This window comes from Mytilus californianus, unplaced genomic scaffold (genome assembly GCF_021869535.1).
Source record: "Mytilus californianus isolate M0D057914Y unplaced genomic scaffold, xbMytCali1.0.p SCAF_7, whole genome shotgun sequence".
Taxonomy (NCBI): domain Eukaryota; kingdom Metazoa; phylum Mollusca; class Bivalvia; order Mytilida; family Mytilidae; genus Mytilus; species Mytilus californianus.
The window spans coordinates 88,558,504-88,575,033 of NW_026262723.1; the positions used below are offsets into that span (position 1 = coordinate 88,558,504).

At 30.5% G+C, this 16,530-nt stretch overlaps 1 protein-coding gene across 1 annotated transcript; it reads right to left on the minus strand.

Moving 5' to 3' along the window:
• Positions 1–117: 117 nt before the first annotated feature.
• On the minus strand, positions 118–16,383 carry LOC127708292 (cytokine receptor-like factor 3). Its single transcript, XM_052213143.1, has 8 exons — positions 16,316–16,383; positions 11,089–11,204; positions 10,360–10,567; positions 7,488–7,575; positions 6,337–6,514; positions 5,274–5,514; positions 4,466–4,708; positions 118–3,695 (listed from the first exon to the last, which is right to left on the minus strand). The coding sequence occupies exons 2-8, from the start codon at positions 11,194–11,196 to the stop codon at positions 3,424–3,426; spliced, it is 1,338 nt and encodes a 445-aa protein (XP_052069103.1). The 5' UTR covers positions 11,197–11,204; positions 16,316–16,383; the 3' UTR covers positions 118–3,423.
• Positions 16,384–16,530: the final 147 nt, after the last annotated feature.

Sequence of the window (16,530 nt, forward strand, 5' to 3'; positions counted from 1 at the left end):
TGGTCTCTGGTGGAGAGTTGTCTCATTGGCAATTATACCACATCTTCTTATTTTTGTACTTAGACCTCTTGGGTACCGAAGACTTAATTGAATTTTAAATGGCATTGAAATAAGAGATAATATATCATATTTTTATTATATTGAGCATGGTAAAAATATAACAATCCACTGATAATATTTTATATCTTGGATATGTACAAATTTTAAGCAGTGACTGGAATTATTACTTCATTCTAAAGAAGTAATTAGCTAATAATCATTATTTCAACAATGTATAACATTGTCATAAACTTCTTTAATACAATATTACTTAAATGCATTTACTTGACCACACATAAATTAAAATAGACAGGTAGATTATTGCAAAAAAAGTGAATGTATGAGAATGCAATTATATTGTGTCTACTGTTGAATGAGATTATTAAGCTGAGTTGAAGTCTTGCTCAGGATTGTAGAAGTTACTTTTTATCTCTTTATTTTAAAAGAAAAATTAAGTTCCTGTAATCATCAAACCAGGTGTAAATTATTGAGTTATAAAAACAAATAACAAAATTGATTGTTCAACAAACAGATATTGGTAATTACTCAAATTTCAATTATAATTCTTACAAAAAAGATTTTACATACTTCAAGACTGGTTTCTTTATTGGTTATTAGAATGAAATCTTAATTTTCTAAAAATTGAGTTTAGAATTAAAGTATCTCCACTTAACACATATTTAGTGTTATTTAAAAGATAAACCAATTAATCTTACATAAACTGAAATGACATATTCTACTCAACAATGTTATAAAGAATATGTAAGGGAAATAGAGAAATTGAATAAACTAATGATATTTGGAAAATGAAAAAGTATTACACTAAATAAAACACAATATTCACATCTCAAAGAAACAATACTTTATCTGTTGTTCAATTTTCATGAAGTCTTTAATTATGAACCATTAACCATACCTTTATATACCAAAGAAACATCAAATTTCATGATGTTGGGTTTAAAATTTTATCAGTTTTATTACTAAGTAGATTTCCTTGAAACAAATTTTGTAAACCACTGTGAGAGTAGTGATAAAATATAGATGTTTTTGTCAAATGTTGATGCTATTACGTTGCAGCTTCTAGTTAAGTATCATTTTAGTCTCACTTCCAGTAAATTTGTTGGAGCTGAAACTAAGAATGGTCTTTTAAAATTAAATGAACACACAATTATTAAGCACTTATGAAATAAAATATATCTAAATCAATAAAATGTCATTTTTAAAATGACAAAAAAATATAAATGAATTAAACTGTTGTAAATAAGCACACTAAAGTTTACAATTGGAAGCACCAGCTGTATGAAACAAGCAAATATCTGTACATTATTATGACTAGAAAAATAATATATTTATATTTTTTTTTTTCGTACAAAAATCTAATTCACCATTAAAAACACTCAAAAATATAACAATCCACAAATTATAACACACAATTCAACAAACTGATCCCTCCATAAAATACTTCAAGTTTTGTTCCCATGGCTAATCACAATAAATCTAAATAAATGGTCTAATCAATGCTTTTCCAGTACAATGTTTGTACCATCTGAGCAAGTAATATATTTTACTTATTTAATGATTGACAAAACACTGAAAAAATGTTACATGGCACTGTATTATGCAAAAATCAATACACTTGATAAACTGAAATAAAATATACACCTACATTGCATTATAAACAAAAAAATATAGTAAATAACAGTAGCTAGAAACATGAAAAGGTTCCTGTCTCTTCAACTGAAGCAAGCATATGAATCAATAATACTATGACCAAATGGGAAAATGTTACTTCTTAGTACTGGTCCATCATAAACTAGTGTAATATTTAATAATATAAACTCCTGCAAACATACTGGAAAATAGTGCCCAAAGCAGATAATTGTATTTCATGAACTCCCAAGTGCAAATAATATCCTACCATGGATAAATGTCTAACGCTCTAAAGTGACAGCACAGACATAGTAAAAGTGACTGACCATCTATCCACTTAAGATCACATCTCCTGAAGTCTTTTAAGGTATAACTCTCATATAAGGTAGAATGTTTGGTCCTGCTATACTGACAATCATATTGGGTTATTATAATGATTTGGTCATTTTTGTGACTGACTGATTGATTGTTTCTTGATTAACATCCATTGGCACCCATTATTTCGGGCATATTTAGGATGAGAAACTAATAACAAGTAATACAATAGGTAGGTCCCACAAGGTGGAACAGCAAGTATGAATGTGTGGGAAATATGGACTGGCACTTGAAAACAATTGTATGTTGGATAAATGTAAGAACCAAGTATATACATGAATGAAGATTGTCCTATTCATAAATGACTATAGTATAAACAAATGTTATTAACAGCTATTGGTACAGCAGATACAACAGGATCCATGCCCATGACTAATATTAAAACAATTGTTTTGTCTATTGTGTGTAGCATGCTTTTCTGATTGCCTTTGCACTCGAGACAGTTAAATTTTAATATTTAAAGCGCGAGGCTTGCCAAGCTTTTTAAATAATTAAAATTTAACTGTTGCGAGTGGAGAAATATTGTAATACACGAGTTATAGTAGTGGAATCTGTTTCTCTAATAATTTTTATCTTTCCTTTTCAAAGATTTGCAGAAAGTTGTGTTCTTTATATGTGGCATCAGGCATGGTCGCCTTTTTTCATGACGTCACAATAGGAAATTCAGAAGAAACCAAGAAAATTTGACGCCATTATTAAATTTCGACCAATCATTTGCGGAGAACGGGTATTTCACTAGTGATGAAAAATATTTTTCTCACACCGATCAAGAAATGTAAAAATAGCACAAAAATTAGAGAAATACAGATATTACATCTGATTTTGATGGCTCTTTAGGAATATGATTAAACAACAAAATCATTGAACAGAATTCATGTATTTAACTTCCTTGTCAAAGTAACATAGACAGAAACAGAAAAAACACTACATTACACTGGACTTGTTATATGTTTTCTTCAGAACTGAAACAGCAAAAACTCAAACATGTACAAAGAAATAATTTCTTAATTCACATCTATCAATACCGGATGATTGTCGTTTGTCGGATGCTTGACAATTAATATAATTGTGTAAATGTAAACAATAAACCAAACTTTCTCTGACAGTGATTTCTGACCACTTGCTTTTTCTGACTTTTATCATTTTATGGTCTCCAATGACATATGAGCTTTGTTCACAAATAATGTTAACAAATACAAATTTATAGAAAAGTTACAGATTTTTGTAATACTAGAAAAGCTTATGATATTTTTTTTATAATTTAAGTACTTTAATGATCCCTGAACGTTATACTCTCAACACTTTAATCTCATTCTATTTCAAATCCCTATACCATTAAATGTTAAAAAATGTGTTCTATCATTCGACTCCAATTTTCCAGTCTTCATGACTAAATATTATACCAAAGTATAATGATTTGCCTGCACTTCCTCCTAGTCCTATCCCTGCTAACTGGGTGATATTCAATTCCTCATTTATCTTCCAGTCGAATGTGACGGCTTTGTCTTGTACCTCTAAACTGACCCGTATCTTTCCACTAGACAAAACCTCTGTCTCTACATTCAACTTTGAACCTTTCGTCAGATCTGGTAATTTGTTCTTCATTTCTTGCCCATTTACAAATACTGATCCTTGAAAAAGAAAAAAAATTTAAACAATGAAACATTAATCTAATTAAAAACTCTACTTGGACCCCTGTTGTAATATTTCAAATGATATTCACTACAATGTACAGCCATGGAGGCAGAAGGTTCGAAATATTGCAAAATCTATTTTACACAACATGCTACTAAACTGATGATGAATGTCCTGACAAAAATGTTGATATATCTTTAAAATTATGTTTATAGATAATTAAAAAGTATATACCACTTATGAAGATGAGATCATTTTGATATGGTTGTTAGTTATATTGATTTGTTATATACTATCAACATCTGCTAATTGATTTGCCATTTTCAACGTCAAGACTTTATTACTGAAAGCCTTTTGGCAGCTTTCACAAAGAAAGAACATCTGCATACATTTTTTTTCATTGATTAAGTTTTTACCAGGTGTATTATTTTTAATTTGTATTCCATAAATGATTATTTAATCGACCCAAAATGGCTTTTTGTTTAAAAAAAAAATTATGCTATACTGTGTGATCAAGATCATTGCAGAGAGTTTTGAGATAAAAAAAATCAAGAAGTAAAAGTTCCCTTTATAGATATATGTATCAATAGGAATAATACAATCCTAGAAACTTTTTGTAATTCTAAAGAGTCTGATGATAATTTTTCCTAAATATAAATTAAATAGTTCACAAAGTTCAAATTACTTTTTTATGTAAGAGCGATTGTGTGCATAATACAACTATCTTCTACGAGTTCTAGCATAAACATTCTGGATTAACACATACCTCTAGTTGTTAAAAACACAGCATTTTCTCTCTGTAGTGTTGATGTATCCTGATTGTCTATAGATAATCCTACTCCATCAAGTGGAGAACTCTCTCCAGCATCCAATAGCCTAAATGTAACTGAACCTCCAGCTAGGTAGCAATTACTACTGGAGTATAATACTTTTGTTTCACCTTCATTTGTCCTTGTAGCTGTCTTATTTTCATTACTAGTGTCATACTCTGGATTACAGATAGACCATTCTGAAATTCATACAGTAAATGGTAAAAGCAAATAGTCTTATTTAATGTGCATGTTCCTTTAGGAAGAAACATAAAATATGAGAAAAGTGAAGTCAGCCACCCTATGACTATTTTATAGCAATCAAACAGAAATTCATTTAGCATCAAGATATGAATTTTTAAGAAAAATCTATGGATTGATTAGTTTTGGAGATTTATGATTTCAATATAATTTTCAGGTAATTTGCCACAGATTTATGTTTATTCTATATTCTATATGAACGTAAATCTATTTTTAACAGATGTATTCAATCATATTTCAGAAAATATAAGAGATAACTGCATTTTCTAAAATTTTTAGTTCTAGATTAATATGCTGAAGTTGTATGCAAAATCTTATAAAAATCTGTGTCATGACCCATTTACTTGACCTTTAATAGGTTTCAGTTTATCATGCAAGAGAAGTATGATAATAAAATATCATTGATATACAAAACAAAAATTTTTTGTGTTTCTGTTTAGGAATAATTTGATATATCAAGAAAAACAGGAATCTTGAAGAAAACTTTTGTATGATGAAACATACCATAATGTGGTATAGTTGTCATGGCAACTCTTGGTACACTCCAGGCACTCCATTTATTGCTATTTTCACATCGACATCGGACACGGAAAGAGTATGGCATGTTTGTACGTAGATGTCTGACTGTATGAGATGTGGCTGGTCCTTTGTATGCACTGTGGAATGTTGTTGATTTACTGTCAAACTTTATATTGCCGCTGGTAAATTCTAAACAGAAATCTCCTGGTTCTACTTCCTCATCAATCTTTAAAAAATCATATTCTGTATTACTTAGTGGGAAGATAAAGAAAGGTAGAGATAATGTCTTATATTCATGTAAGAATGTAGAACATAAAATAAAAAAATGCAAAAACTGGAAGTGAATAGAAACAATAATTTTTTATGAAATCCTGACAAATACATTGTCAATCTATTATATCTGTGAATAAAAACATGTAAAAAATGGGCAAACATCTTGCACAAAATATTTATCATACGCTTCTAGAGAATTTGTTGTCTTTAATTGTATGAGGTGGCCGAGTGGTCTAAGTAGTCGAACTACTGTACCACTAGCCAGTCAACACTGAGGTTGTGAGTTTGAATCCCGCACGTGCCAGGTGCGCTCAACTTTAATCTTAATTGACTAGGATTGTCAGTTTTCCTACCGAAGGTCAGTGGTTCTCTCCGGCTTTCTCCACCAAAAAAACTGACCACCACGAAATAGCACAATAGTGTTGAAAGTGGCATTAAACACTAAAAATCAATCAATAAATTGTATGAAATAACTGCCACTGGACAAACAACAGTCAATCAATCAGTCTGCTTCTAGAGCAAAATACAATTTAAATAAATATAGTAATTTAGACATCAAACAATGGAGAAGAAAGTAAAATTCTGACATGGGTGTACATCAATGAGCTATGCATGTTTTTTTTTAGTTTTACTTATCTTTTATAAAATGTATGGTAGTCAACTGAAGTTCATACAATAACTGTTCCTGAAATTTTATGTATGTATAAGAAATAGTTTCAAAGAAATTCAATATACAATCTTTTTATTTAAAATTCAACGCCTGGCAATGACATACTTCACTCCATTTAACAGTTAGGCCACCAGGTCTCTCTATAATGTCAATTATCTGAACTGGAGCTCTTTCTAAAATTCTACCCTCCTGACCAATAAACTCTGCTAGTTTCTGGTCCAATTCAGATGATACTTCTATGGTAATGTAAGGCACATCTGGTAAACTGGGAACTTCTGGAATGCTGAAATAAATTAACAGTAAAGAAATCAGTCTTACTGACTAGATGGTATGTATGGAGTTCTTGCTTCAAAATATAAATATTACTGGTTTGATCCCAGCATGCTTATCATAAATGCCATATCAGATCATATTATATAATTATATACTGGGGATTCATTATATTTGTCAGATACCAATTTTTGTAGATTTTGTGTGTAAAGGTTAACCATGAATCTAATGTTTCAATGAAGTACATATCTTTCATTATTATCATTCATATTATATTACTGTACAGTAAAAACAGAGAAAAATAGAATTTATATATATAATAAAATATATGTTAACTATCAGAAATTTATACTGTTGATAATTGGTTTCTTAATATTCCAGTAACAAATATTTCACACATATTCAGGACAAGACAAGACAACAGTATATCAGTTTCAAGGATTTGAAAAGTTGTGGTTCTGAAAGAAGGAAAGAAAATTTTTGACTTTCACTAGAAAACAGAATATGGTTAAAAATTGGCCTTACATCATGCATTATACAGGACATCCTACAGGCCCTTCTTTCATGTTGTTGCTCAGGTTATTAAAAGTGAGCAGATTCTAACATCTCTTAAGTTTCAAGGGACATGATGTAGCTAATGTCTAATCTTTTTCTGTACTTTTTGTTTATAAGATCATTTCGGGATCCACAAGTTTTTTCATATTGATATACACCTTCAAAAATTTCATTGGTTAAAGTTATCAGAACAGAAAGAAGACGGGAACATTGTCAGATAAAGGAAATCATAGAAACAGAATCTGTATTTTAATCAGACTACTTGGCTGCAGAGTAAATAAATGCCCTGTCAGCAAGGCCCTTACTGCCAGACAGATGTACGCTAATGCAAGCAGTCATATTTCTATATCAGTGTTATTCTTGAGGATATACAAATTTAGAATTATTATAATAAATAATTATATATATTTTATGTATAAATATGTATGTACCTGCTAAGTGCTTTTATATCTGGATTGTCCTTGAATTTCACAAGACCCTCTATATTGTCAGCTGGATTGTTATTCAAAAGTGCTTTACCTACAAAACATTTGACAACCCTTATAAAATATAGATCAAAGCAATTATTGTTCTGCTGTTTTGATTGCACTTATTTGTCCTTATAATTCTAGACTAGCTATCACATTTGAATGAAAGGACAGTGTACTGGGGTAATTGAAAAGTGTGTGTGTCTTCGAAACTAGAGGCTCTAAAGCCTGAGTGCTCATCTGCATCTTCAACAACATCCACTTTTTGATTAAAATCACATAAAAGGGCAATAACTGACAATTTCAGTCATGTTAATGTATTTGTAGATCTTCTCCTGGTAATTTTTGCTTTTTTAAAGTTTCTATCTACATTTGTATCTATTGTACTGTTCAAGATTATATGCAAATACTAAAAAAAATGGTAAATATCAGCTTAAAAGGGCAATAACTCCACTAACAAGTCGACTGAAGATTAAATTCATGATGGTTTTATAGTTGATCTTGTCTTGTGGATCATTTTTGCTATATAAAGTTTCTATATATCTCTTATAATTTTCAAGATAATAAGCAAAAATACAAAAAAAATTTCTAAAAATCGTCATTAAAGAGCAATAACTCCAATAAAAAGTCCTCTGACAATTTCCGCCATTTGATTTTTCTTATAGATCTTGTCTTGCCGATCATTTTTCCTGATAAAAGCTTTTCACTATCTGTTATAATTTTCAAAATAATAGGCAAAAATGAAAAACATTGGTAAAATTTGACATTTAAGGGCAATAACTCCTATTAGAAAATGTCTGACAGTTTTCACTTAAATGGACAGCAGTAAAATCTCAACATTCTGACATTTCTGCCCCTGGTCAAATTTTCTCTATTCATTGCAGTTTGCAAGATATTAGACAAAAGTTGCATTTCACCCCTATGTTCTATTTTTAGCCATATTCGGCATGTTGGTTTGCAGACAGGGTCATCAGACACATTTTTTAAACAAGATACCCTTATAATGATTGTGGCCAAGTTTGGTAAAATTTGTCCCAGTAGTGTTAGAAGACAGGATTTTTGTAAGACATTAGACAAAAACACAAAAAAAATTGGTAAAAATCATCATTAAAGGGCAATAACTCTAACAAGGAGTCATCTGACAATTTTGTCAATGGTGACTTGTTTGTAGATCTTCGTCTTGTTGATCATTTTTGCTGTCTAGAGTTTCCCTAGATATCAAGATATATTGTACTACGGAAAATGGAAAAAAATGGACAAAAATGTTCATTAAAGGGCAATAACTCCTATAATAAGTCATCAGACAGTCTTGACTTTAATGGACAATAGGTAGAGCATAACATTCTGAATAATTCAAAATAATAGACAAAACTTGAATTTTACCCCTATGTTCTATTTTTAGCCATCTTGGTTAGTAGGTGGGGTCACTGGACACACTTTTAAACAAGATACCCCAATGATGATTGTGGCCAAGTTTGATTAAATTTGACCCAGAGGATATAATTATGTAAAAGTTAACAGACAACAACGACTGATGCCTGATGCCAAGTGATGACAAAAGCTCACTTGGCCGTTTGGGCCATGTTAGCTAAAAAGATATGTGTCACCTGATATCTAAAAATAATATTCAGAAAGTTCATGTTTTGGTTTGGGTAGCCCCAAACACCCTTATTATCAAAATTTGAACATTTAAAAATTTGAGAATAACTTTGTTTCATGAAAAATCTGTGCACGTTTGTTGAAATTCTGTCCAGTCGTATTCAAGGAATTGCGATTAACAAACTGATATAAGCAGAAATGACTATGTCCATGTTTTAGTATGGAAAACTCTTAAAATTACTAAAGTCTGTCAAAACTTCTAGTAGCAAGCCACAACTTCATGTTTTTTTATTAGAAGAATATAAGTTTAAATAAATTCTATCAAGCTGTTCAAGGACTTGTGAATAAATAAAGTTTGATGGGGACAATAACAAACAAGACAAGAGAAGTGCTCCCTATGTGTGAGGGTCTGAATAGGGTTTACAGAATAATGGAGTTATGAAATATAAAGAATAGAGAATAATGGAGTTATGAAATATAATGAATAGAGAATAATGGAGTTATGAAATATAAAGAATAGAGAATAATGGAGTTATGAAATATAAAGAATAGAGAATAATGAGCATTCAAATTAGGAATAGAGAAAAATGGCAAAAAATTATAAAGAATTCAGAAATGAAGGACCCATCCAATCCCTCAAGTGTGGCTACAGCTATACAAGCACAAGTGGCTATGAAAAATTTCGGTTTTGTTTTTAAGATTTACTTGATGTGAAAAGATGAATATTCATGAGTGTATTTAGAAGTAACTTCAAAATAATTCTGTGCACTACACACTGTGTGTCCCACATATATCATGCATATGTGATCATATGTACATCTGTATGGCTTACTACATGTATACAGTATGGGGTTTGCTCATAGTTGAAGGCTACATGTTGACCTACAGTTGCTTACATCTACTTTATTGGGTCCCTGGTGGAAAGTTGTCTCATTGGCAATCCCATATCTTCTTATTCTTATATCTGTATCTTATATTGAAATAAAAAGCAAGAAATTAACTTTTCTAATATAACATTTCGTGTCAAAAAAGGATAAGACTTTAAAAAAATAGAATATCTTGTCCAAATAATAGGTTATTATAAGATTTAAATCTTCCAATTTGAGATCTACAGTAGTCTTATAATTTGTATATTTTAACAGTCTGGTTTATTGAGTATAATTTTCCCATTTGATATTATGACCTAACAGGCAATATTTGAGTATTGTAGTATAATTATGATAAATAATATTCCTACCATCTTGCATGATTCTAGCTGCTGCTGCTAAACTCTGATTAATGACATCTTCACACTGTCGAAGTGGCTCTAATGCCTCATTAGCTATAGACTCCACTTTTGACAGTAGATGTGTAAGCCTCTTGTTGATATTTTCTATCACATTTTCTTTAACTTTGTCAAAGTAATCTGTCAGGTTTTGGCAGGATTCTTTTTTACTGTAGTGAATCTGAAATATTTTAAAGGAAATAAAAGAACATTTACATGCATAAGAATTGAATAACATCTAAACCTACACATTTGTACAAAACTATGAAATTGTTAAAAATTTGAGTACTGTATGGCCTTCTAACACAAAATCTTATCTTTAGCAGACTATCTTAAAAAGGAAGAAAACATAGTAACAGTTGTAACATATGTCAAATAATGTTTTCAGTCATACACCTCCCCCTTTTCTGACAGAAATCAAATTAGAGACTGATTGTAGGCTTTATAAAATTTTACTTTTACAAATTGTGTGTCAATTTAAAAGTGCTTGAGTAGCTTGATCCAAATACAATCTTAAGCTTCAATGAGAAGTGGTCTGCTACCAAATTAAGGACAATATCCAATTGCCAGTGATTAATTTCCCTAGCATTTTGTATAATACATGTGAATAATAAATTTTTAACATTTAAAGCAAGTGACTGTCAACATTTTTGTCAATTGTTAAGAACTGCTTCCTTGATGCAACAATAATCTATACAATACCTGATCCTGGGCCTCTTGTAATGGTGGCAATAATTCTGTCAGCTCAGCCCTCTGGCTGTGAGCTATGTCCATAACATCTATCAAATTCTGTATCAGTTCTTGTGTCATGTTCGATTCTGCAATTATCATAAATAGATTAGTAAGCACACAATCTGTATCCTTTGAAATTGAACAATAAAAATGTATTTAATAGTAGAATTTTGTCATTTAAAACAAAATCAATATATAACTGCAAAGTCTGTCTGACTAAACAAAATAATATAGGCATGCTTTTCAGTGGATGTGTAATAAAATAATTTTATGCAAAAACTATTAACAAAAGACATATACATTACATACTTTTATCTAAATATTTACTTAAATCATTAATGCACAAATCAATAGGTTTACATTATCCTACATCATTCAGAATAAAAGAAACAAATTTTTATGTAAATATGATACTCTAAGGGATTCAGAAAGGTCTTGAAAGTAAGTCATTACATTAAGTATGGATCCTTACTTAATAATTGCAGTGCAGCAGCAGAAAAATTCTAACAATTTCAAACCTTACAGTGACAATGATCTGACCTTAGTGTAAATCAATAAAGTATATACATAAAGTAAGTCACAGTCTTACAAATACCTTATTATCACTGAAGCCATTATAAATTAGTTTTCATTAAATAGCACAATTCAACCCATAACTTCCATCATTTATTGAAGCTACCAATATACATTTGATTTGTAGGATTTGTACATGAAATTCGTAATTCAAACTAGAAAACAGACATGTCAGCAAGGGCCCCGCTTTAACATTTCAATTTGAGGCACAAATAAAAGTAGGAATACATGTAACTAATGGAAATAGAGTAATTCCTTTTCCAGTTTTGTAAAATCCAAAAGCTATGTATTGGGGGCTATTTTGTGAATGGTAGGCAACTAATAAATTTTGACACAGGGTTTAGCAATTTTTCCTACCAGTACATATTTTCATTGAAATCCCAGCAAAAAGCAGAGTCTTTCAAAATTGTCATTTTGAACAAAAATTAAGTTTTCACCACAATTTTTACATTGGGAATTATTTTGGTTTTGCATGTTATACCAATAAATCAATTTTCATTGAAATCCTGTGTTCTCCCCAGATATTTCATTTAGCATCCTGGTAAACAGGGAAATTTGTAAATACCATCTTGTTTCTTAAAAATATAGCATCACATCCATAACATAATCTATAAGAAAACCGCTTCAGATAGCATCACATTCAAGAAATATAGCATCACATTACCATGATGCTAAAAGGCCCTGGGGAGAACACTGGAAATCCTTACTCAAACAATATTTTTCTCCAAATTAGTGATTTTTTTTTAACAAAAAGTAAGTTGTTACCCCAAATCTGACACTGAGAATCAATTTGGATAGCTTATTATACTTATATATCAATTTTTGATGAAATGATGGCATAAAAAGATGTTTCTCAAAATTTGTGATTTGTTAATGTACATGTAAAATAAGTTCATATGACTTTATTTTTTAATTTTTGGCACTTAAGAAATTTGGATAATGTTGGAATAGCCCATTATACCTATACAAGTATAATAATAAATAATAAATAATAAAGCTTTATGTAGAGTCGGCATAGTATACAAATAAGGACATAACATAAGCTCTAATGAGCTTTTAACCAACATTAAGAATCAATCTTCATTGAAGTTCTGGCTAGCACAAAGAGATGTTTCTCAAAATTTGTGACTTTAAGAAAAACTAAGATCCTAATTAATAAAAATTATCCCAAAAAATAAACTTTTGATATTGGAAATAGATTTTGAGTAGCATATCATAACTTTTAAATATGTGTCCATTTTTGTTGAAATTCTTCCACAAAATAATGTTTCTCAAATTTTTTGATTTTTTTAACAAAAAATAAGTTTTTACCACACTTATCAACAAAAACGAAAGGGATCTCCTATTATTGTTATTAACATTGTTCAGTAAATTAAGGAAATAAGTGGATGCAAACTAGACTTATCCTACGACATAGAAGTGCTGATGGAAACTGAAAGAGTGATAACTATAGGGCATTGTCAACTAGTCAGCAGGGCCTTGATAATAAAAAAATCTTTAAACAGGCAAATCACAAGTGCAAATTGGTAAACTTTGATTTGGTATAAAACATACATGTATAGACAATTTTATCTGTAGCAGTATTACCTATTGAAGTTAGAAATTAAACTAGAGAGTGCACTTTCCAGCAAATTGGACACCAGTTTTTTTTTTTTTTTTCACAGGGTTTCAAATTTATTTTAAGCAATAGAAGGTCCAGGACCTTTGACCAAAAATACTTAAAGGTCCTCCTTTTTTCTTTGAAGGTCCAATTTTTATTGAAAATTCAATAGATAAAAAATTGAAAATGCTTACCATTCCAAAACACTCATCATATCTTACTACATTAATCTATTTTTTTCTGAATTTCTTTAATAAATTCAGTTAAAAAAAGGCTGTCCCTTTTCCCCAACACTATACTCTGTGTTAAATAACACTTTGTACCTTTCAAATCGTTTTGGTTTCATTTGCTGCTTTAGAACACACTGGCCTAACTTTGTGTCAGATAACAGTTTCGTTTTCAAACTTGGTCAGTTAATTTTAATCACATAATTTTTGCAAGATATATAGATGCTGGGAGGAAATTTTTCATCAAGATTTTTTATGGGGTATAAACTTTTAAAATTTTAAAACGAACCAGGGCACTTTCCCTTTCACTGTGTGTGGGGAAAATCTACGTTATCGTTTTTCCCTGTCATATATTTGGTCTTTAGTCAGATCCTGTCTTTTGGCTGCGTTAAGTTGTTTCATCAATCACACCTGTTTTATCAGGGTTCCTTTTCGAAGAGGTCAACCCAAAACTAAACAGACTCATACTGTTAGCCTGGGATCCTGGCTCACTGTTCGACAGTATCGACAAAGTATTAGATTAGGTCAGGATGCCAGGCTATTATACTGTTTACTAACTATGTTCTAATATTATTGTCTCCAGTTTCCCAGTATCTTATGATGACCGGTCACGTGACTACACATTAAATAAATTGTGAAGAATATAAGCAATCACATAAGTTTCCTTTTAGTATAGTTGCATATTTTAAGATTATTTTCTTATTAGATTTTTATATTTTTGTTCAATGCTTTTGTAATTCTTTTAACCTCCAAAAATACTAAAATCCGTCAGGTGTAACTAACTACCAGTGTGAAGGTCCGAACCCTTAAATGGAAGGTCACGGACCTCGGACCACTGCTAATTTGAACCCCTGTTTTTCAGAGTACACCGACAAAAACAAAGAATTTTATTCATCAACTATCATTTTATCCCAAAAAGTTTCAGATTTACTGAATAAATCAGAGTTTTGACCAAGTTAGCAGTCAAGATTATGAATGGCAGAGTTACTGTCTTAAAAGTTTATTTGAAGGTGGGTTTAAACATGTCTCAACATTTCTATTTGGAAAAGGTGAATACTCAGTTAATCCTACACACATGACACAAGAAAAGATCTTCCTGGTATTCTACTACCACACAATAAAAAAACAATACAAACATGACATAAAGTCCAAGCAGTGCAAAAAAAGGCTCTTAAGTTTATCATCAGAACCATATAAAAATCTGTTTTCAGAGAAAAGCTGTCGCGCATAATACACTCCACTGAGATTTTCAAAAGTTGGCAGGTACATGTATATTCTTTTATTTATTTTAAAAGAATAAACGACATGCATGTATATCCTCGATGATTGGAACTTCGTTACCCTAACTCGAAACGGAAGAAAAAAATCACAACCTTGGAGCAAATATTATCCACTGTGGATGTAAATATTCTTTACTTATTTGCAAACAGTCTGATACATTTAATTGATGAATAGCTTCAGAAACATGGTCAATCTTTCTATGTTTCATATTGTGACCCGATTCCGTAAAATAAGTAGACATGCTTGTAAGTTCGTGACCTTTGTCTTTGGCGGTGGCTTTTGCGCATGTGCTACAATATATAGGTCAGGCCTATTGTATTATGTATTTGAACATAACAAAATAAATTTGAGATCAAATAACAAATGAATATCTCGAAAAAAAAGAAGAGAAATTGGGACATACTAACTTTTTATTCTCCCTTCAAAGATTATTCTAATTTTTACTGGTGACTTTCAATGGTCAATTGGAAAGTCCAGAATTAAACACTTTAAACACATTAAAGATAACTATAACGATGTCACAATGTCATTAATGCATCAAATTATTTTTTCATACAATTTGCATTCAATGGCATAAGATTAAATTACTTTTACGAGCCAATATTCGGCAGGTTTTGTTTTCATCAAAATATATCAAATCATTTACTGATCTTAAAAAATCCGCTCACATACAGACTTCAAAAAATAATACTCTTGGCCTTAAAAAAAGGAATACATGGAATAAGAGGCCACATAACCTAAAAATAGATGATGACTCATTGTTGAGATGTCAATAACATTGCTGAAAGGATTTTCCCAAGAATTCAACGAAATTCTAGGAGAGTATTAAACAGTAGTAGTGGAAATAGACGTTTAAACAAATAATATGCTAGAACATACACAGCTTCTCTTTTTCAAGCCGATATTAGTGAAAATGCATTGAAAAATATTCGGTTAAGTTTTTTGAAGTAGCACGTTGCCGATGATAAATACTTTTGCATGACGTCACGAATAAAGTGGAAATCTCCAAATGTCACGAACTTGCAATCATCGACAATAATAGTTTTCATAATGATGTGCAGACATGTCTCAAAAAGAAATATGTTGTTTTTGTCTTGATCCTTTTTCCACACTTGTTTCACTGTGGGTAAATTTGCTTCCAAAAGAAGTTGTTTAACCCAGCTTATTATAAAATTTAAATCATATTTCAGTTTTTTTTTTATAAAATGTGAAAAGCCCTAATCATAGCTTATGTTTACTAGTTAAAATGTAGCATTTTCAAATCCTACCTGGATATGACTTACATAGCATGCTTGCATTTTATTTACAGGGGTTTAAACTGTTAAATATTAATTCTAAACCTATCATGACCATAAAACATTTTTTGAAATTTTGTTTGTTTGTAAAATTAGAAATCGTAAAACTATCAGTGTCTTCAATATTGTTCAACAATTGACACTGGACAACAACAAAAAATAATTTAGTTGTGGAGTATACTATAAACAAACAGTGCATAAATATATCATACAATGTTTACCGATTGAATATTATTTGTCGTGTCAAAATTCAGGGGACAGAATTTCGATTGTGGAGGCTGCCATTAATATGAAAGTGCTAAAACTATAAACGCACATCCGGTTACGAACCCGGTTTCTAGCTATTCTTCTACTTTTACCTTTTACTTCTACCATATACTGACCGCCTTTAACAAATTGAAGATTATGTCACAGGATGATAAATTACAACAGGACA

What these genes read in the sequence shown, in the direction of transcription:
- LOC127708292 (XM_052213143.1), bottom strand. Translation starts at nt 11,196, where the DNA reads ATGACACAAGAACTGATACAGAATTTGATAGATGTTATGGACATAGCT. An exon ending in TACAAGAGGCCCAGGATCAG is followed by an intron (nt 10,568 to 11,088) that starts GTATTGTATAGA and finishes AAAATATTTCAG; the next exon opens with ATTCACTACAGTAAAAAAGA. An exon ending in GATATAAAAGCACTTAGCAG is followed by an intron (nt 6,515 to 7,487) that starts GTACATACATAT and finishes AATTTATTTCAG; the next exon opens with CATTCCAGAAGTTCCCAGTT.